The 23644-nt window shown below is 39.1% G+C and overlaps 3 protein-coding genes across 3 annotated transcripts in view; 2 read left to right on the forward strand and 1 right to left on the reverse strand.

Moving 5' to 3' along the window:
- selenok (selenoprotein K) overlaps nucleotides 1-23644 on the reverse strand; it is a 91984-nt gene that overhangs the window by 20145 nt on the left and 48195 nt on the right. The gene's annotated exons all lie outside the window — the stretch shown is intronic.
- LOC129099376 (uncharacterized) lies at nucleotides 2803-4442 on the forward strand. The gene is made up of 4 exons (XM_054608601.1): nucleotides 2803-2864; nucleotides 3628-3732; nucleotides 3893-3997; nucleotides 4334-4442. Exons 1-4 carry the CDS (start codon nucleotides 2809-2811, stop codon nucleotides 4440-4442), a joined length of 375 nt encoding a protein of 124 aa, XP_054464576.1. The 5' UTR covers nucleotides 2803-2808.
- LOC129099377 (uncharacterized) lies at nucleotides 5236-14549 on the forward strand (the record flags this gene model as incomplete). The annotated part of the gene is made up of 12 exons (XM_054608602.1): nucleotides 5236-5306; nucleotides 5467-5571; nucleotides 5908-6012; nucleotides 6336-6461; nucleotides 6580-6626; nucleotides 6885-7490; nucleotides 7688-8377; nucleotides 9237-11007; nucleotides 12169-12345; nucleotides 12957-13133; nucleotides 13640-13686; nucleotides 13999-14549. Coding segments are annotated over exons 1-12 (4458 nt in total), but the record flags the coding sequence as incomplete, so codon positions are not given.

A 23644-nucleotide genomic window follows, 5' to 3' on the forward strand; every position in this document is an offset into this window, starting at 1 on the left:
AACATGTTCACTATCTATAGTGAACTATATTAGTTTAGCGTATTTTTGCGCTGAATATCATTAAAAGGCAAAAGTGGGAATTTCATTAGTTTAACATGCACACGGTTATAACCAAAGCACATGACACATTAAAAGTTTGACTTGATGATGGTGTTGGAAAACAACAATTTAAAGGATAATTATCATACTCCATCCTAATGTGGCTCATGAAATTCCAATAGTTTGCCCAGAACTGTCACTTTAAACCACAACTGTCAACCTCATAGTGCGCTGGAGGGAAAGTTAAGTAGGGATGATCAAAGTAATTAGGATTCATTGTCTGTTCATTATTGATATCTCTGCTAAATGTCATGGCAATTTAACCCGTAGTTTTTGAGATGTTTTAGTAAAAGCCAAAGATGTCAACCTGCTGCTGGCGCAAGAGGAAAACCCAGGGGATCACCAAAGTCATGATTCATAATGTTGGGGCCATGAATGCATGTACAACATGTCATGGCAATTCATCTGATAGTTGTTACCATATTTAAATCTCAACTTAAGTGGTGGGCTAACTGACCGACCAACAGACTGACGTTCAAACAGCCATAGAAATGAAAGAAGATGGCTCTATTCTTATCATGACAATTAAAATGACAGAGCTGATGATTGCACGAGATAACAAATCTACAATACATCAACTTGATGACAAAGTGAGGAAAACACATCTTGGCAGATTTCCTAATTTATTCAAAGAAATCACATTCCTTGTTACTCTTGCACATTTTTAACACTTTTCTCTGAGGTTGAAAGGTAACTCTTCATCCCAGTTAGAGGCTGAAAGTATAGCTATGTGTTTGGTCATCAATCTCACATTCCTGAACATCCTCCCAAACACTGTCACTGGGAAGCATTTCAACTATGAAGTCTGAGATATCACACAAAACAATAATTACTTCCTCTTCAGTCAGTGCATATTTCTCAAAGCCATAACATTTTTCACATAGCCCAATTAGCAGCCCTGACCTTCCCAAATGACTGTAGAGCAATACATTTAAAGATAACCCAACTAGCTACAATAGCAACAGTTTTCTTTTCCCATCAGTTGTTGGATCGCCCTATATGTAAAAATGTGCTTAAGTAAATCTACAAGGCACAAGCAAATATATATATTTCAATAAAATAATTTAAATAGTTATAAGAACAAAAAATACCAAACAAAATCATAATAACTCATTCAATATTTTTTATCAGATTCAATACATTTTACATGACAGAATGTCTTTTTACAAGTATTTGCTGTCATAAAAATTGTAGCCCAAGTCTCAAGCCCTAGGGAATCAGTAAAGAAAAATTCAACTAATTTGTCCAATATGTCCATTCATAATCTCATTATATGAATTGCGGCAGCATGCTACCGTAGTCTCCAAATTTATGCACCTCACACAGAACAACAGAACCCATATAGCTCATACGCATTAATGACTTACTTCCTTATAAAGTCATGTGGTTAGCTTTAAGGAGGAGGGAAAGTGAAGTTGCTGCTTGAAATTGAAACTAAAAGTGTAGCTGTTCTGCCACGAGGGACGAAAGCACAGTCATGGGAGTCTGAGTGAAAAAGAAATGGTTGAAGGATTCTAATGTCACCTGTACTGGTAAGATTGATGCAGTCTGTGCACTTAATCATGATCATTTAGTAACCTGCTTTCATACGTTGGTCTGCATGTTTCTTTAGATAGGACAAGCTGTGTGGCCTACATGGTCACATCTCTACATACGGAACATATTGCTGATGGTCGCCTAATGATTTCTGAGAATCTGCTCACATTCCTTTGTGTTTGCCATCGTGATGCTTATTTCCTGTGTAATTTATAATATACCATGTTCATCTGTAGCACAGCTTAGTATGAAGGAAGGGCTAGAGATTTTTTAGGTATTACGTGCCTTGCTCACTATCTCTGTTAGGTTAGACTAGTTTGCTCTTAAACAAGCCTTTGGGGTAATGTTTACCAGCCATTTCATTTCTAATCTTTATCACACCCTATTTTTTATCAAGCAACATATCAATGTCAAGGTTTAGGTACTATACTCATATTTAAGTTATTAATCATTAACTGATTTTGCAATCCCACAGTAAGGTTGGAGAAAGTCATGAGATGCTACTCTTCAGACTTTGATCAGGTTTTGTTGATGTTAGTAAGTGACAGTAACTGAATTCATTTTTTCTGTATTTCAGGGGAATTCTCCTCCTGTTGGTGCTTGTTGACTGGATTTAAAGGCCAGAGTTCTATTTTCCAGTATTGGTGAAACTGGATATATTTGAATGAAGGTTCAGTAATGAGTGGTTCTGTGGACTGAGAGGACCTTGCTGCAACTATAGCCTGGTGAAAAGGACAAGGAGCTGGAAATAATGTAATTCTGTTATAAAGGAACAGTAAAAAACAGGTAATCTGCCTGTAAACCAAACATGTCTCAGGAACAGGCTGATGCCACATCACCTGACACGTAAGTAACTTTTTTTTTCAATTGGCTCAGTCTCACCTCAAACAGGATGGGAAAGCGAATCGATGAAATATGTGACGCTTCCATCCACCTCTGTTATAGACGAAGTGACAAAGTCAAAGTAATGTCAGAAATGAATTTAACCTGCCTGGAAAAAGACTGATATTAAACGGATTACTCCACATAGTTCGACTGATAGCAGCAATTCCATAAAAATTGCTCAGAAAATGTTGCTGTTTAAAATGCTGCTGTGTCTTAAAAGCATTTTTAAATCTGTCTAAAAAAAGGTTGGAGCCCAGACCAGTCTCTCCTGCACCCAGCAATGTTTCCATGAAAAGCGACTGGTCCAAGGATGAACCTCCCAGCTTCAGTAAAGAAGAACCGGGGTAAGATGTACTGATTATAGTGGATGTTTGATATAAAGCGAAATTAAATTGAAGAGAATTAATGACACAGAAAAACAAATATTGTAAATCACCCTTCAAGACTCGACAATGTTAAAGATGTTAAAAGTGTTAAAGCTAGGGTTGGTTATCTTCTTGAAAAACATTTGTTATTTTTGGTGAATTGTACGTCACTGGAGTCTTCCACAAGCTGCTACCTTGACAGCTTCATATTTGTTGTTTACATTCATTATGATATGTTTACATTAATAATAATTCTTGTGTAGTGGCTTTGGATGGAGGCCTTAAGGGACGGCTGTCAGTGTTACAAACTTGGCGACTTTCTGGCCAGATATAGTGACTTTTGGAGCGAACACTGCTAGCTACTTTCATTGGAAAAGAGTTGTCAAAACTGGACTGGGTTATTCGGTGGAATATATATTTTTTAATCTAGTTTAGTCTTGCTAGTTTTTCAAGATTACCAACCCTAGCTTAGAAGGATCTCTATTTGATATTCAGTGCATTATTACAGCAGCAAACGGCTGTTTGTTATGTAAAGATATATACTTGTATAATATCCACCTGAGCAGAGAAAAAAGTTGCTCTCCTTCTGATATTTTTGTTATCTGGGATGATTAATATAATGAGAAATAAAATTTGAGAATGACCATCTAGAAAGGAGAAATACTGTGAATCCCACTTTGAGGCTCAACAGTATTGAAGGTGTTAAAAGTGTTAAAATTTGTAATTATAATCTGTTTGACAGAAGTTTTGAGCCAGTAAGACCAGTCTCTCCTGCACCCAGCAATGTTTCCATGAAAAGCGACTGGTCCAAGGGTGAACCTCCCAGCTTCAGTAAAGAAGAACCGGGGTAAGATGTACTGATTATAGTGGATGTTTGATATGAAGAGAAATTAAATTGAAGAGAATTAATGACACAGAAAAATAGATATTGTAAATCACCCTTTAAGACTCAACAATGTTAAAGATGTAAAAAATGTTAACGTTTGTAATCATATTCTGTCTTAAAGAAGTTTTGAGCCAGTAAGACCAGTCTCTCCTGCACCCAGCAATGTTTCCATGAAAAGCGACTGGTCCAAGGATGAACCTCCCAGCTTCAGTAAAGAAGAACCGGGGTAAGAGTATTTTTTTTAATCTAGTTTAGTTTTGCTAGTTTTTCAAGATTACCAACCCTAGCTTAGAAGGATCTCTATTTGATATTCAGTGCATTATTACAGCAGCAAACGGCTGTTTGTTATGTAAAGATATATACTTGTATAATATCCACCTGAGCAGAGAAAAAAGTTGCTCTAATTCTGATATTTTTGTTATCTGGGATGATTAATATAATGAGAAATACAATTTGAGAATGACCATCTAGAAAGGGGAAATACTGTGAATCCCACTTTGAGGCTCAACAGTATTGAAGGTGTTAAAAGTGTTAAAATTTGTAATTATAATCTGTTTGACAGAAGTTTTGAGCCAGTAAGACCAGTCTCTCCTGCACCCAGCAATGTTTCCATGAAAAGCGACGGGTCCAAGGGTGAACCTCCCAGCTTCAGTAAAGAAGAACCGGGGTAAGATGTACTGGTTATAGTGGATGTTTGATATGAAGAGAAATTAAATTGAAGAGAATTAATGACACAGAAAAATAGATATTGTAAATCACCCTTCAAGACTCAACAATGTTAAAGATGTTAAAAGTGTTAAAGCTAGGGTTGGTTATCTTCTTGAAAAACATTTGTTATTTTTGGTGAATTGTACGTCACTGGAGTCTTCCACAAGCTGCTACCTTGACAGCTTCATATTTGTTGTTTACATTCATTATGATATGTTTACATTAATAATAATTCTTGTGTAGTGGCTTTGGATGGAGGCCTTAAGGGACGGCTGTCAGTGTTACAAACTTGGCGACTTTCTGGCCAGATATAGTGACTTTTGGAGCGAACACTGCTAGCTACTTTCATTGGAAAAGAGTTGTCAAAACTGGACTGGGTTATTCGGTGGAATATATATTTTTTAATCTAGTTTAGTTTTGCTAGTTTTTCAAGATTACCAACCCTAGTTTAGAAGGATCTCTATTTGATATTCAGTGCATTATTACAGCAGCAAACGGCTGTTTGTTATGTAAAGATATATACTTGTATAATATCCACCTGAGCAGAGAAAAAAGTTGCTCTCCTTCTGATATTTTTGTTATCTGGGATGATTAATATAATGAGAAATAAAATTTGAGAATGACCATCTAGAAAGGGGAAATACTGTGAATCCCATTTTGAGGCTCAACGGTATTGAAAGTGTTAAAAGTGTTCAAATTTGTAATTATAATATCTTTGACAGAAGTTTTGAGCCAGAAAGACCAGTCTCTCCTGCACCCAGCAATGTTTCCATGAAAAGCGACGGGTCCAAGGATGAACCTCCCAGCTTCAGTAAAGAAGAACCGGGGTAAGATGTACTGATTATAGTGGATGTTTGATATGAAGAGAAATTAAATTGAAGAGAATTAATGACACAGAAAAATAGATATTGTAAATTACCCTTTAAGACTCAACAATGTTAAAGATGTAAAAAATGTTAACGTTTGTAATCATATTCTGTCTTAAAGAAGTTTTGAGCCAGTAAGACCAGTCTCTCCTGCACCCAGCAATGTTTCCATGAAAAGCGACTGGTCCAAGGATGAACCTCCCAGCTTCAGTAAAGAAGAACCGGGGTAAGAGTATTTTTTTTAATCTAGTTTAGTCTTGCTAGTTTTTCAAGATTACCAACCCTAGCTTAGAAGGATCTCTATTTGATATTCAGTGCATTATTACAGCAGCAAACGGCTGTTTGTTATGTAAAGATATATACTTGTATAATATCCACCTGAGCAGAGAAAAAAGTTGCTCTCCTTCTGATATTTTTGTTATCTGGGATGATTAATATAATGAGAAATAAAATTTGAGAATGACCATCTAGAAAGGAGAAATACTGTGAATCCCATTTTGAGGCTCAACAGTATTGAAGGTGTTAAATGTGTTAAAGTTTGTAATTATAATCTGTCTTAAAGAAGGCATGAGCCAGAAAGACCAGTCTCTCCTGCACCCAGCAATGTTTCCATGAAAAGTGACTGGTCCAAGGATGAACCTCCCAGCTTCAGTAAAGAAGAACCGGGGTAAGATGTACTGGTTATGTATGATTTTTCACATCATTACTGACAGGGGAAAATAGATATTGTAAATTACCCTTCAAGACTAAACAATGTTAAAGATGTTTTTTGTTATATTTGTTAAATCTCCACATGCCGACAGCATTCAATATTTGAAATTCTCGGCCCCCCAAAAAAAGAAAACAATCTGGTCCAATCATTTCATTTGGCTCCAATGAAAAAAAAACATGTTAATGTATAAAAGCAAAGAGAAATACGGTTACTTCCATGTTGAGGCTCAACGGTATAAAATATTTTAAAAGTTTGTTATTATAATTTGTGTTAAGAAGGCATGAGCCAGAAAGATCAGTCTCTCCTGCTCCCAGCAATGTTTCCGTGAACGGTGACCGGTCCAAGGATGAACCTCCCAGCTTCAGCAACAAGGATGATCCTCTCAACTTCTGTGGTGAATCAAGGTAGTAAAAAAACACGCGCTGAATACTGTTACACTTATTACAGAGAAAAAGACAAAGTAACGACATTCAAACAAATGTATCTTCTGAATTGACACAAACATGTCTCGTCTGTGCCCAGCAGCGCTTCAAAGGAAACTGACCAGGATAGGAAAAACATCAAAAAAGGTATACAAGAAGGAGCACCACAGAAACTTTAGAAGGTTTACAATCAATACACATTTTTAACAAAGTCTTCAAAGTTAAAGGCAAAACATTTCAAATTAATATTTACATATCTTTATGTCCTGCCATTTTCCTCCGGGCCTTAACTGCAGGTAGAACACAACGCATCATGTTACACTGTATTTTAATGCTCATTATATTGTGTTGAATGAAACGCAATTACTGCACTCTGCTTTCTTTGTGTTGTCTTTATCATTTTAGACAAAGATGACCTGAAGAAGAGAATCATTGATCAGTATGAAAAGGAACTGAGAGCAAATGGAACTGACACAGAACTCTATGAGATACAAGCTGGTGAAAACAAGAAAACTAAAGTCCAATCCTTTAAGGCATTATTTCAGAATTCAAAGAAAAAAAATGTGAAAACAGTGCTGATGAAAGGAGTGGCTGGGGTTGGTAAAACATTTCAAACAAAGTTGTTCATGGTAGATTGGGCAAAAGGAAAATCCAACAAAGCGATAGACTTAATAGTTTCATTACATTTTGGTGAGCTGAATTCAAGAAAAGAAGCTCAAAGCCTGAAGGATCTTATTCGTCATTCCTTTGACTATGAACAGAGAGTTTACAACTACGACAAGTGTAAAGTAGCTTTTGTCCTTGACAACTTGGAAAAATGTGAACTTCCTCTGGATTTTGCAACGAACAAGGACCTGACTGACATGGAAGAGCCAGCCTCAGTGGATGTGCTGCTAACAAACCTCATCAAGGGGAATTTGCTTCCCTCGGCCCAGCTCTGGATCATCTCTCAACCTTCAGGAGTTGACAAGATTCCTCCTAACTATATTGAGAAAGTGACAGAATGTCGAGGTATGAAACTATGACAGTGACATCATTTCATATATATTATTGTCCACAACATTGTTACTTTAAATTGTTGTTTTGGTATTGTACTATGAATAATTTTAGCTGGCTATGTTCAAACAATCACTTTTATGATACTTAAAAATAACTGATTAATGCCGCTTGTATCCTTCATCATCAATGGCTTTGTGTTATTCATTCAGAGACCTCAGAGCGATGGCAGAAGCTGAAATCTGCCCTGAAAGAAAGATTTCTTAGAGAAACCACTCAAGATGAAGACATAAATCATCCTAACCAGAAAAACACGGAACACGTCATAAGAGACGCCCGAAGTGGTGAAGTCAATGACGAAGAGAAACCTGGACAAACAGCGGCGAAATCTGTGACAAGAGTCCATGCAGGATCTGAAATCTTCAAAGAAACAAAAGGAAAAAAGATCAGAACTGTTCTGACCACCGGAGAAGCTGGAATTGGAAAATCCTTCCATGTGCAGAAATTCATAACAGAGTGGGCTAAAAATTACAAAAAGTCAAATTTAAAAGATCACGTTATATTTCCCCTTAACCTCTATAAGCTGAATTTGATTCAAGAGAAAAACGTCAGTTTGATGGTACTTCTTAATCATTTCTACGAGGAAACTAAAACATTTGTGATCTCTAACTTTGAACAGAAAGAAATCCAAGTTTTATTTGTGTTGGATGGTTTGGATGCTTATGAACGTCCTCTTGACTTTGACAACAACGACACCTTGACTGATGTCAGAGAGCCAGCTTCAGTGGATGTGCTACTGACAAACCTCATCAGAGGAACCCTGCTTCCTTCTGCCCGGATCTGGATAACCTCCCGACTGAAGTTGCCTGACGCATGTGTCGACAGGATGACAGAAATACGATGTAAGCTTTTGGGTGCAGGTTAAAGCTGTGAAGGGAAGTGGTCTAAATAGCTGTGCAATCAAACCCAACATTTTTAGAGTGTTTTATTTAAAAATCAAACAGTCGCCTTCAGAAAGCAAAAATGCTCAAAACTGCTATGAAATGAAAAGAACCAAAGTCTTTAAAATGGAATATCTCCTGATACAGAGTCAGATACTTATGTTTCTTGTTGATTAAATATGTATCAGACAAAGTAAACTTACAGCTATAGACTACTTAATCGTATCTGACTCACCTTATTTTTACCAAGTTTCTTGATCCAAATGCTTGAGGTCATAGTTCAAAGCTATCAGCAAACTTTATCATAGTGGATTACTGATATGATGACGTGAACTGTGAGAAGTGAACTCCTGCAACCCAATCAGTTAGAGAGAAGACAAGTCACTTGAAGACAATCTTTGAGTACAGACACTGGTTGCAAATATACATTAACCAGACAACAGGCATGTTTAAATCTGGCCATACTTTTCTTATGGAATTGAATCTGTGATTGCTGAATGCTGCTCTTCGCTTATAGAAAAGAGATAAGTGAAAAGACAGTTTTTGAGTCAGAGTTTAGCAAATCTTACATTTTGCCCACCCTACTGTCAGTCACTTGTGCATGTGCAGACAAATAAATTGTACTTGCATATGTCCCAAAATGTTGGCACTGGTTTAAGACAGCTGCCAGTGTTTATCCCTAAAAAATATTAACAAAAACAACAGCTCACTTCTTGATGCTATGGTTTGGATTTGGTAAACTGGGTTAGGGTTAGTGATTTCATGCATTTATATCATATACAGTATATCCTTAATAACTTCAATAAATATTTTCCTACAGGCAAGCCTGATGTTGCAAGTCACCAGACACTCAAATCTCAGCTGAAGGAGCAATTTTCCTATGTGTCTGAGGGGATGGATAGGCAGAAAACCTCAGCTCTTCTGAATGACATCTACACAGATCTCTACATAATAGAGGGAGAGAGGGGAGAGATGGATGTTAAGTTAAAGCCAGTGGAACAGGAAATATTGATTAAATATCATGAAATCTTCAAACCTAAATCCGGAGAAAATATCCCCATTAGAACGGTGCTGACGATGGGAGTGGCAGGCGTTGGAAAGTCGTTTGCCACAAAGAAGTACATGCTGGACTGGGCTGAGGGTAAGGCCAACGGGGACATATTTTATATGTTTCCACTTTCTTTCCGGGAACTAAATTTGAGAAAAGAGCAAGAACACAGCTTGGAGGAACTCCTTCATCAGTTTGTTCCGGGTATGAAGACATCAGAAATAACGGACTATGACAAGTACAGAATCCTGATTGTCCTGGATGGTCTTGATGAATGTCGCCTTGATCTTGACTTTCATGAAAGTCCAGTTTGGAGAGAAATGAGAGAGTCAACCTCAGTCAATGTTCTGCTGACAAACCTTATCCAAGGAAATCTGCTTTCTAAAGCTCAAATCTGGATCACCTCCAGACCTGCAGCATCCAACCATATCCCTGCTGATAAAGTTGACCGGGTTACAGAGGTGCGAGGATTTAATGATAAGCAGAAGGAGGAGTACTTCAGAAAGAGATTCAGTGACAAAGATTTGGCCGAGAAAATCTTCTCACATGTCAAAGAATGCAGGAGCGTTTACATTATGTGTCACATCCCTGTCTTCTGTTGGATCACAGCAACAGTTCTGGAGGACTTTGTGAACAGAAACGAAGAAGGGAGGATGCCCACAACCATGACTGATATGTACATTTATTTCCTTGTGTTACAGTGCAGACAGTCTAATGTGAAGTATGGTGCAGATGAGACAGGGGAGAATTCTGAAACAGATTCATGCTGGAATACAAGAAACAAGGAAACAATCATGTCTCTGGCAAAATTGGCTTTTGAGGGGCTAAAGGAAGGAAACCTTCTTTACACTGAAGAAAACTTGAACGAATGCAATGTTGACATCACAAAAACTGCAGTCTCCTCAGGATTATTCACTCAGATCAAACGAGAAGGCTCTGGGCTGTACCAACAGAAATTGTTTTGCTTTGTCCATCTGAGCATTCAAGAGTTCCTGGCAGCTTTCTATGTCTTTCACACATTCAATAACACAGGAGAAAATCTGCTTGCCATGCCTGCTTCAACTGTTGGAGACTTTCCTGCAGACTTCTACAAGCAAGCAGTGGACAAAGCTTTAGATAGCAAAAAAGGAGAATGGGATCTGTTTCTCCGCTTCCTGCTTGGCCTCTCTCTGGAGACAAATCAGAAACTACTGCAAGAGCTGCTGAAGAAGACAGAGGACAACACTGAGACCACCAACATGGAAACCATCGAGTACATCAAAGAAAAGATTAGGGAAGAGAATAGCGATCCTGATAAAAACTGCAATCTGTTCTACTGTCTGAATGAGCTAAATGACCACACACTTGTAGAAGAAGTGAAAACATACCTGAAATCAGAAACACACGCATTTGAAAACTTCTCCGCCTCCCAGTGGTCAGCTCTGACTTTTGTGCTGCTGACATCAGATGAGAAGCTTGATGTGTTTGATCTGAAAAAGTACCTGAAGTCAGAGAAAGTTCTTCTGGGAATGTTGCCAGTGGTTAAAGTCTCCAAAACTGCTTTGTAAGTACTTTGAAATGCTCTTTAAAATATAATTTGTTATCTTGGTAAATACTACTTACTTAGTGTATCTATTTATTCAAAAACGGAATCCTATTTACCATTTCCCTGAGGGTCCCAAGTGTGTTGATATTGGGCTGTGATAAGTCTTCTTCGGGCAGTTAAACTGAGTTGGGCCCATGTTTTATCAGTACACATGGTGAAATGTGCCATAAATTCATTGGGCCATTCAATGGAATGTAACCTGCTTCTTTCTCGATTATATAAGAAACCCATTTTCACCTCAGCCATGGAGGATATTATTTGGTTAGGTTTGTTCATTTGTCTGTTGGTCTGCAGAATTTAGAACTTCTGGGCCAATTTTCATTAAGTTAGCGGAAGAGTGGCACATGGGCCAATGAAAGAAAACATTACATTTGGGCAATTTCTTTTCCTCATAGAAACGGCCTAGATGGAGGTCTGTGCTCTCTGAATGCCCTTCTATTTATCTTTGTTTGTTGTAGCTCTACGTGTTGTCTATGAGTGAGATTGCTGTTTAGCCAAATTCTCAGGTTTTTATAAGATTGGACAATTCAATTTTAGTATAATTAATCATATGAATGGGAGGGGGATTTTAACTGGGAATAGAACAGATTTTTTCTTGTGGATATTCAGTACAAGTTGGAGATTATGCAGAGATGTCTGAGGAACATTAAAGGCAGATTTTAAACTTGATATTGTTTGAGTTGAAGAGGAGTCAAATGTATTCAAGGCTGTGTCATCTGCATAAAAATGATTATTATACGTTTTTGTTGGAGTGATGATATTGTTTATGTAGGGTGTAAATAGAAATGGATCCTGCACAGATCCTTGTGGTACCCTCTTATTTATCCCAAAAGGAGGCTGTTTTGAGGTTGTTAATACAGATCTCCTGTGTTCTGTTGCTAGAATAAATATATGAGTAATGTAAATGTAAGTTAAAAGAGCACTACAATTCAGGAGATGGCTCTGTGATGCTATTAACATTCAACCTATCAAGACACTGATGATCTGAAGTTTGTTTGTAATCGGAACAGTTTTCATATTTAATGATGCGCTGCTGGGCAGCTAGTACTGTGATTTAGCACATTTGAACAACATGGTCTGTTTAGTGTCTAAACATTTGCCAATATAATATTTTCACAGGCTGAGTTGGTGTGAGCTATCTGATAAATCCTGCAGAGGTCTGTCAACCTCAGTTTTGTGCTCCCCATCCTGTAATCTGACAAAGCTGGACCTGAGTCATAACGACCTGCTGGATTCAGGTGTGGAGATGCTTGCTGAAGGCCTGCAGAATCTACACTGTAAGCTGGAGATTCTCAAGTAAGTGTACAATGCATTTACTTTACATTTCAAAGTGAGCCGCAGAAAACACATTGGTGTCTAAAGGGAAAATAATAAAGACTCTAAATAGGAAAACAGCTATTAGAAACAGAACCCTTTGTAAATTTGACGAAGATAACTAATGGCACTCTCTTCTAATGTCTATTCTGAGCTCTCTGAAAACCTGTGCACAGTTCAGCTCTCTCTGTTTTGCTGTTACTACAAACATCATGTTTGAACAGGCAAACATACTCACTGTGGTCTCTCCTCATCTGATGTTGGTGATGTTGCGATGTTCTGGTGATGTTCAACCTGTGACCTTAGGGATTATGGGAAATGGTGTTTGTTGACATCCACAAAAAAGTTGCAAACAGATGCAATAACAGAATTTGTAGAAACATGTTTAACCAAAAAAAGTTTGTGCAAGGGTTAGGCTATGCTGGTACTGTTATGGTTAGGGTTAGAGTAAGTCTCCGGAAATAAATGTAATGTCCCCAAAAGTCATGAAAACACTGTGTGTGTGTGTGTGTGTGTGTGTGTGTGTGTGTGTGTGTGTGTGTGTGTGTGTGTGTGTGTGTGTGTGTGTGTGTGTGTGTGTGTGTTGTCTGCAGGCTGTCAGGTTGTCAAGTGACAGAGAAAGGCTGCTCCTTCCTGGCCTCTGCTCTCAAGTCCAAAACAGCCTCCTCCCTGAAAGAGCTGGATCTGAGTTACAATCACCCTGGAGCCGATGGGCAGGCAATGCTTTCTGCTATAGCTGCAGATCCAAATATGAGCCTGAAGACACTCTGGTATGTTCAGATGTCAGGATGTGGGTTTACATGTGTAAATTTGTCTCATTATAGCTGGTTCTCCGAATTACACTGAGGCAAAATCTAAACTAGCAAGATAGTTACCAAAACACTCAAGAATTGCCTTGGTAGTAAGACAAAATAAATGATTAACCCCAGGTATAAATGGTTAAAGGCCTTTTGACATTGAGTTACCTACACACACACACACACACACACACACACACACACACACACACACACACACACACACACACACACACACACACACACACACACACACACACACACACACACACACACACACACACACACACACACCTCCCAAACAATGAAGCAGCAGCCCTGCAAAGTTAAGTCAGGTTTGGCCAAAGAGCAGATATATATTATTACATTTTTCTTTTCTTTTTTATCATATGAGCTTTAACATGTAAAAAGAGGCTTTTCAAAGTATTGTATTGAATCGAAATTTCTGTTCTTGACCACTCTATCCTCATTTTGCACAGTTTGGAACACTGTGGAGCGCATCGGTTAAAGCCAGGGCTGAAGAAGTGTAAGTTTTTTTAATTTATTTTTATTTTATTTCATTGTTTTATATGTTATCACTTCAGTAGAGCCTTAGACAATAAGCTCATGCCTGATGAATTTGAAATGAATGTCCAATAATGTGCCTTCACCTTCCTTTGCAGGTAGTATAGCTTCCATTAATATATGCATTTACCTGTGACAGTTGTTACATACAACATGCTTAGATTTCGTCTTGAATTTATTTTGTTTGGATTTCATCTAAAGGTAAAATCAATGTTTTGTAGTGTTTAAACTTCTCAAAAAAACCTGAATGTTGTGCTACTTGTTCCTCTTTCAGATGGTTTAGATCTGAAGCTCGATGAAAGCACTGCAAGCAGGAGGCTTTCTCTCTGTGATGGCAACAGGAAAGCAAAAACCGTAGATAAGCTAGAGGAGAGAGTGTCACGACCTGAAAACTACGACAGATTTAAGAGGACTCAGGTGTTTTGTGAGGAGAGCCTAACAGGCTTCTGCTACTGGGAGGTGGAGTGGGAAGGGATGGTTGGCATAGCAGTGGCATATAGAGCAGTGGGTAGAGAATGGGACGGAAGTGGTGGCCTAGGATGCAACGAGAAGTCATGGAGTCTGCTCTGCTCGACGTCTGGATACACTCCCCTACATGGGACGACATCCAAAGATGTGAAGCTCATCAAATGGAAGTCGTCCAAAGATGTTAAGCCCAATGACGGGAATAAACTCAAAGATGGAAAGTTCAACGATGGAAAGACAACCAAGGATGTTAAGCCCAACGAAGGGAAGACATCCAAAGATGTTAAGCCCAATGACGGGAAGAAGCTCAAAGATGTTAAGCCCAACGAAGGGAAGAAGCTCAAAGATGTTAAGTTCAAGGGAAGAAGCTCAAAGATGTTAAGTTCAACGATGCAAAGACATCCAAGGATGTTAAGCCCAAAAATGAAGTACCTCTTTGCAAAAAAATTGGGGTATTTCTGGATTGGGAAGCTGGTACTCTGACTTATTATGGTGTCACATCTGAAAAGCAGTTTCTCATACACACCTTCCATTCCAAATTCACAGAACCTCTCTTCCCATGCTTCTGGTTTAAGAAGGGCTCTGTGACTTTGTGTGAGATGAACCTCTGTAGTGATCACTAGATGCTCCACACTCCATTGCAAAAGATTAGCAGAAGCTTAACAGGGTCATTTAAATCCCATGATGTAAAATACTGACAGGTTTAACAACCTGAGATTATTTCCTTTCCGATGTTAATACATTTACTTAGAAATATATATTTTATTTGTTCTCATTTGTGGTCCGTTGTCTCTGCATGCCATACCGTTACATTATTTTAACTAATTTGTTTACTTGTATATTGTGTTCACAAGCAATTGGTACTGCAGTACTTTTTGTGAGCTGATCAATGTGTATATGTGGGTTAGACTGTAATAAAAGTGGAACCTGTCATAGAAGAGCTGTTTTATGCTAACCCACAGTCTGTTAATAGAGGACCACTGAACTACTGTCATAATGTTGATATTTGTTTCTTTTTTTCAAATTGAATGTAGAGTATGTTAGAGGGATTCATTTTTGAATAATTTGCTCCAGTGGTCAAGAAAGTTTTATATTTAAACACTTTATATACTTACTTACATATAGTCCCTCATTCTTTGGTACTTGCTGTCATTCATCTTCTTTCAATTCATTATAGCTGAATGTTGCAATTCCCCTTAGTTCATTGGAGGCTCATTTAGATAACCTGTGCAGAATTTGGGGTATCACTAATAAAGAAATCAGAGCAGCTGGGTGCATATCCACTCGTGTCCAATCAGGGTAAGACAACACCTCTTTCTTAAGGGCTCAAGAGAAGTGGGGAACTGTACCCCCAGGGCATTCTGATCCTTACTGGACTCAATCCAGACCTCATTTTGGCCAGAAACTGGTCTTCAGGCTCTTTTGACACTTCCTTGCTGTCTTATCTTTTCTGATTGAGTTTTTTTTTAGTGTATTGAAACTACCTGGAGTGAATATTAAAGAACACCTTTCCTCTAGGTTACCTGCATCAGGCCTAATTGTACAAGAGTTTGTGCTTGCTTAACGATTACATAACCCCTGCAAACGTTATTTTATCGTTTGTGTGTTGGTATATTTTTATTGAGACCTCTTAATACACATTTTTTCATCATCAATGGGGCATTTTTGTGATTGTGAAGGCACTGAAGTAAATGTTTTTGTATAATGTGGTTGGGAACTGTTCCTCAGGCTTCTTCCTGCTCAGCTGAAATCTCAAGCTTCAGTCCCGCCACAACTTAATAATGAAATATGCTTACTGATAAGATTCTGATGTAAAGATATGGAAGAGTTTCTATTTCTGTTATATCTGTTAAAAAATTATTAGAACTTCTCTCTAAAACAAACTGACTTGTATGTGTGTCTGTATATACAATGCATATGTATAACTGCATTTATTTTCTATATGTAACATAGATTAATACTACTATGACTCTTCCTTATACATTGTTCTATTGTTGCCCATTTATTCCCTTGTGTGTTATTTATAACGCTCTGTGTGCGCTGCATGAACAACATTGTGAAATCCTGTATTAATGTGAAGATATGATTTAAATATAAATATAATTAAAGTATAACTTCCCTTTTTTTCACCTGTCGTAATACAATATTCACCATCCATATGTACACTGAAACAATGTCTACTGGATGTATTTCTTCTGTTTACCATGGTCATTAGCAGATTTCCTCCTAACAGTCTTCCAAAGGAAGTGAAAGGGCAAAAAAACTATCCTATCCTAACTATTTAGTGCAATATTATACATATTATTATCATATGTTATAGTTTATTCATCATATGGGTACTAGAGGTATACAGAGACGTCCTTATTTGTTCAACCAACAAAATTATCTGTCTCTGTATTTTAGATAGAAGGCCGACAGTGGGTTTATTTATACCAAAAGTAATGTTAAATTGGCCAAAAGTTAGATTTTCTGACTTAAAAATCACTAACAATTCATTTTTTTGTGCCCTAAAAGCATCCAATTGATTTAATATTGGCATATAATTAATTATGAAATATATTTCTACATCCACTACTTTTCATGTCTCTTTTTTATTTTTTAACTAGCTAAACTATGTTTTATGAACTATTTGAACCCCTGCACCACCCTGCCTTTAACTAAATTAAAACCTATGGCTGATACATACAGCATGTTACACTTTAAATGGATGAATATTTGCTTCAATACAAAGGAAAAATAATCGACAGATATGGCTATAGGAATTGTGATTGAACCTGATGGGAGGAATTATTATTCCCATTAATGTCTTTCACATTGTATCGAAAAGAGAAATACTGAAATAAGAGAAAAGACTGGCCCCTTGTGTATGCATTTATTCTGTAGGTCAATTGCTGTTTCCCAAAATTCTTTTTCAGTGTACAAATATTCCTACTATATTTCATTTTATCATCTGTGGGACTGCTACGGTCAACACATCCAACGATTATGACTCCGGTTTTCTTCCGAATAATTTTAGCCTTCCCACAGCAACAATTGAGAAACAAAATGTAAAATATCCTGAACATTATTTAAACATTTCAATAACAAACTCTGGTTCTCTTCCCGGGTCCCTAAACATACAGGGTGGTGTGCTTCAAAATAGGCACAGGACCAACACACATTTTACATCATAGATTACAAAAGAAGTAAAAACTATGCTTAATTCCTACAACCAAGTGTGTGTGTGTGTGTGTGTGTGTGTGTGTGTGTGTGTGTGTGTGTGTGTGTGTGTGTGTGTGTGTGTGTGTGTGTGTGTGTGTGTGTGTGTGTGTGTGTGTGTGTGTGAGTATCTGAATGGAGGCGGTAATGAATTACACCCATGAAGGACAGGCCAAAAAGAAATCTGGAGTGCAGGAAGGGGATAACTGAGTTCTGAAATAAACGTCCTGGACAATATCACCCAGCACACTGAAGGCCTGTCTGTACAAGCTGCCTCATTGTTTCTATAAAACTAAATCTTGACCAAATCTTTGAAGAAGTTGAATCAGAGAACTCATAAAAACAACAGACCTGTTTGATTCATTCAGGATCTTTCCTGTTTCTTCGTCTTTCACTTAGTAACCATTGAGCCGCTAATGCTGCTAATTGACAACACATTCAGAGCGCCTCACGCTCTTTCTGTCTTGCTCTGCCTCTGTCTCTGAAGATTTGTTTTGATTAGAGAGCTGCCTGAGCAAGCCTCGAGTTGGATGAATGAGTGTTTGTAAGTGTTTGCTGAATGGGGACGAGGCACTGTGTGTGTGTGTGTGTGTGTGTGTGTGTGTGTGTGTGTGTGTGTGTGTGTGTGTGTGTGTGTGTGTGTGTGTGTGTGTGTGTGTGTGTGTGTGTGTGTGTGAATGTCACACAATTCCTCAGAAGTGAAAAACTTTTCCTCTAATGAAGAAATGTTTCAACACCCAACGCCCTTTGTCAAATGCTTCTGCTGGTTTAATTTTTGAATAATTAAGATCACTCTGTAAACTAATATGGTATTGATAAAAAAGAGCTGTAGGACATTTAGTTACATGCTGAATGAAGCTTAGGGTAAGTTCAGTCAGGACGACTATCTTTACGCTCCTTGTCATTCATAATCCCAGTCACTATCTCCCTGTGACAACTCTATCAGTTGATTGTGGGTTTCACTTTAAGTTAACCAACTAGAGTTTGCCACGGTTTCCTTAAGCCAATCACATCATTGCTGTCAAACTTTAAAAATGTTCTCCTTTCTGCTGCTGTCAGTTGTCATTTCAGCACAATCAGATGTGAATGGTTGCATTTTCCTTACCCTTTTTTACATCTCGTTGTTGGTAACTGAGACGATGTTGGATCCAAGTCAGGACTTAATATCAATGTTCAGCTGGAGCCGACACTCAGCCTGCCGGGCAGCCGGCGCAGGAGCAGTCCCCCAGACGAGCGGAGAAAAATACATAACTTAGCAGCAGTTTACTTTAGTTTACACTCGCCGTGGTGAAGCAAGCGTGAGGATCCTGGTTTAACTATCAATTAGAGGTGATCATGACGAAAAGCAACTTACTATCTCAGCATTAGTCAGGGCATTCTTTAAGAATAGGGGATGCTTCTTCGGCCACAAACCAAGGCATCTCATATACATCCATGAGACAAATGGGACGTTGGTTATCCTCAGCCTGCACCTCCATTAAACATCAGCAAAGCCTTAAAATAAGGTCCAGTGAGTCATGCATATAACTGGTGGTGGTGTCACTTTCAGGTAGTGTCTTACAATATTGGCATGTCATTTCATTTGTCCAATAGCATGGGATACCATTATCTTAGTCAGGCCTAATGTTCATTATATTATCACCAAAGCTACTTCTTGCATTCTATTGTTTAAGCGGATATTCTCTCATTCACTGTATAATGCCATTGCACTCCTGTCTGTTCATTGAGTCAGACTATTCTCAGGTCTATCGTGTCCATGTTCTCAATTTGCTGGTGTAACAGACCGTTTCTCAATCTCCCGGTATAACGTGACAGTTTTCTCATTTCTTGGTCTAACATGACCTGGTTTAAAGTGACCTTTTCTCATTTACCTGGTCTAACGTGACCGTTTTTTTATTCCCCAGGTCTAAAGTGACCTTTTCTCATTTCCCGGTCAGAATGTGACTCGATCCCGAGGACCCAATTTTTCATTTCCTGGTTGGAATGTGACCCGGTCCCAAGGACCCAGTTTCTCATTTCATGGTCGGCAGTGACCTGGTCTGAGTGACCCAAATTTCTAATTTCCTGGTGTAACATGACCTGGTCAAGAAGGACCACTTTTCTCAACTAAACAAAAATGAGTGTCCTCTCCTTTATCCGGCTCTGGGGACTCTTCAGGTCTCTCTCTGGTCTTAGTCTAGCCCACTATCCTGTTCTGCGGTCTTACATGACCCACACCTGTCCTGTGCTGCGGTCTGACATGACCCACAACTGTCCTGTGCTGCGGTCTGACATGACCCACAACTGTCCTGTGCTGCAGTCTAACATGACCCCCACCTATCCTTTACTGTAGAGACCCCCACTATCAATTCTGTGATCTGTCAAGATCCCACCAGACTTTACTGTGGTCTATCTAGACCCGCACTATCCTGTTCTGCGGTCTATCGAGACCCCCCCTCTCCTTGTCTGCGGTCTATCTGGACCCTACACTATCCTTTCCTATTGTTTTCTTGACCCCTCTTAACTCTGGCTTAACTTCAATTTATACATGCTCATTCTAACAAGTTTTACCCATAACCTTTCTCTCATGACTAATCTTTTGTTTCTGCTTAGGAGTTATCTGCAGCATTAGGTAAGTTTTCTATTTTATGAAGCATCGCATTAGTTCATACAGGACACGGAAGTCATACGCCCCCAGCTGTAACCAGCTGACAGCCAGCCGATTGATTCATAGCTTCTAATCGGCCACACACCAATCACCGCTCAGATTCTAATTAACACACGCGTACACGATTTTATAATTTTGTTCTAAGAACCTAAAATACGTCAGATATCCCTCTCATGAATTTTGAAGCTTAAATGTGTCTTAAAAAGGGCGGTTGCTAAAAACAAGTGGCCAATGAGACGATTTAACGTCAATAAGCCAAGCACTCGTCCGCCTTTAGCTTAATGGTGGTGACAGAAGGTCATGTGACCGTGGAGTACTTCGACTAAGCCTAACTTCTTTATTCCAACATGATATAAGAGGCTATGGCGTGCAATTAATTCAACGTTGTGAGGTTCGCTTGATTTACATCAGATCTGCTCTAACAGTTCAAAAGGAAGCTGTTATGGTGCTGTGATTTAGTAAAGCGAGTACAACTCAAGTATTTAAAATATTTCAACTCTTGACATTGTGTGAATAAGTGAAAAAAAGGCTTTCAGCACCCTTCACTTCCACTGCTTCATAGATCTGCCCTGCAGCCTGGACAGACAAAGTGAATTAGACTCTTATAGCTGCTGCTTTGCAGGTATCACATGCTTGTGCAATAATATGTGTGTGTGTGTGTGTGTGTGTGTGTGTGTGTGTGTGTGTGTGTGTGTGTGTGTGTGTGTGTGTGTGTGTGTGTGTGTGTGTGTGTGTGTGTTTGTAGCTCTAGGGTGTTATGTCCTTTAATACTTATTTTACTAACAACAGAGGACACATATTGTGTGCTTGCCTGTATGTGTGAGTTGAATCAGCACAGTTTATAGAGTTGTGCTCAAGTGAATGTGTGTGTGTTTGTCTATACTAGCTGTCATTTAATCCATCCTCAGGTTGCTCAGCTCCCACCCTGCGCGTCCACTCTGCCTCGCACAGACCAATCACATTCCAAATTCCTCCACCTTCCCAGGATCCCAGGGACCCAGGGTGCACGGCTGCGGGGCGTTACTATGGCGTTGGGGTGATGGGGTCACCCCCCTTTAGTACTTCAGTAATTAGATGAGAGCTGATGCGGTAAGATAGGAAGGGATAAAGAGAGAGGGGGAGAGGAAGAGCATTGAAACACCCTCCATTTAAAAAAGTGTGTTTTTCTCCTTATTGCACACACATACATGTGTGTCTATTGTGAGAACCCTTATTGACATAATATTTCCTAACATATTGCCTGACCCCCAAAACAGCCTTTTCTGGAAGTGATGTATCTCCAAAAACGTCTCTATTCCCTAGGTCTAAAACTCAAATCTGTCCTCACAGAGACATACTAAAGCACCCATGTGTACACCATGTCACCCTCTGACTCTGGCCCAGCCCTTTGCTGATTGTTGATGCTCACTCAGTATTCACTTGAAATGCTCAATATGTGAACCAAGTGTCTCTGTCCCTCTCTTGTGTTTCCCCTCCTTCTGTGTCTTCCATACACCCAGTTCTCTCTCTCCCTGTGTGTGTGTGTGTGTGTGTGTGTGTGTGTCTTGGACTCTGCCTACCTGGTCACCTGCCTTCAATCAGCTCATCACCTCTCCCTGTTCCACACACACCTGCAAACAATCAGCTCATCATCCCTTCAGTCAAGCCTTTTCTTCTTAACTTCACCTGACTCTTTTGGTGCATCCCAAGTCTCTTCATTGTATCCATGTTACCCCTCACTTGCGTATTTTCCTTGCTTCTAAGTCCCTCCCACTGTTTTTTTTTCTGACCTTTACCTAGTAAGTTTGTTGACTTAACCCAAGAAGATGAAGATTTCTGGCAGAGCGCCCTGAGCCATTATGAATATAATGGTAGGCGTCATTATATTCACACACAAAAGCCAGCTGTTTTCTTAGATGGTCCTAATGGCTAACTACAGGCTGGGGCCACAGTCCATAGAGGCCCTTAAGAGGAGTTTACCATCACAGCAAACACAAGGCTGGTCACATGAGGTGAATTTATTGATCACCATTTACTGGTTGTCTGACTGGTGCCCACTGGAGGGGAGGACATTGTAGCCCTTTAACAGGAAGTCATCAAACAGCCCACCGCTGGAGCACTGGATAAGGCTGGCCAAGCGTCTGCATGGCTGGCCAAAAGCCCAGTGTCCTGTACAACACAAACGTTACGTGGTGCTGTAATGAGGTTGAGGATAAAATAAAATAAATGTAAACGCATGCTGAATTAATGTCACGTTAAATTTCGAAGCATAAAATGACATCAAATAATGGGCACTTACACTTGTTCTGTTTCTTCGCCATGAAGTTCAAATTAACCAGCTGTAGATTGGAAGCTGAGTTGGTGGAGTACGTCGCCCTTTATGCTGAACGAGATTTGTGAAGGCTGCTCTCGACTTTCCTCGCACATTGCTTTCCTCAGAGATCCCTCCTTGCTCCTCGATACTAACTCCTCAGCTTTGGGACAACCTTCAAGATAGGGAGCGAGAACAACTTTTGGTTCAAACGAGGACAGAAGCGAGGAAATATAAACTAAAAGACTTGGGATGTACCCTTTGGCTGTGTTCTGGGTCCACTTTCAAACTAACCTAATATCATGCGTGAGTGTCTAAATTGATCCCCTATCAAGCGTCATGTAAACAAACCGTGACATCAGCAGCCACACATTCACAGCCAGTAAAGAGAAATGTGAGCATGTCAAAGGACAGACCCTTAAGATGGTCATGGTTTAGCTCATCATTGTGTCTGGTCATCATTCTTTAGGACCCACTAAAGAAGAGCTACGTCACTGCCACCATCATTTAAATTTCCTGTTGAGGCTGTAGTAGAACCTTTGATAGGGTTAAGGCTGCAAGATGTATTTAAGCAAATGGCTATTTCCTAAATTTAGAGCCCAGTAATTACACAATTAAACTAGCTGAATAACAGAATGATGAGGGAAAATATTAACAATTTCCGGCTTTAACATCCTTTTTCAACTTTTTGTTTTTGGCCACATTATCCATCTCCCCTCAACCCAAACTTAGAACATGTGAGTTCCCCTTCCTCTGTCACACAGGATCATTAGAATATATTGGCCCCATCTGAACATCTCCCACAGATTTAGTACTACATTTGCAAAAGTGCACCATATTTTTTCACAAGCCAGTCAGAGCAGACTGATCGTTTTTGAGAGAGTGAATACAAGTATATTCAGACAGACAATAGAAGCGTTGTGGTTTTTAAACATTAAAGGATGTAAACATATTCTATTAGAAACCCAAAATACCAGCATGCACCTGAGAATGAGCATGATCTGCTCCCTTTAACTGGTTCTTTTTTTAAAGCAAAGCAGAAGCAGTTCTACTCAGACCTCCCTCCTGATATCTGAGCTCCTCTTGAACATTGCACCTAATGAAGATTTACTTAAGCTTTAATAGACGTATCGCGTATATTGTAATGTCTGAAAAGATCAAAATGATTATTGACTCATAATAAAAGAGCTGCTTCTCATCTCATTCATCTTCTCTTGCTGATTTTTTTTTAGTGTCCTGTTTTCTCTGTAAATTTACGACAGAGGTTATCACAGAGCCAACATGTGTTTCCATGTAGCGGCTCCCCCTTTCATGTGAGGC

Source organism: Anoplopoma fimbria, chromosome 12, assembly GCF_027596085.1.
Source record: "Anoplopoma fimbria isolate UVic2021 breed Golden Eagle Sablefish chromosome 12, Afim_UVic_2022, whole genome shotgun sequence".
NCBI lineage: Eukaryota > Metazoa > Chordata > Actinopteri > Perciformes > Anoplopomatidae > Anoplopoma > Anoplopoma fimbria.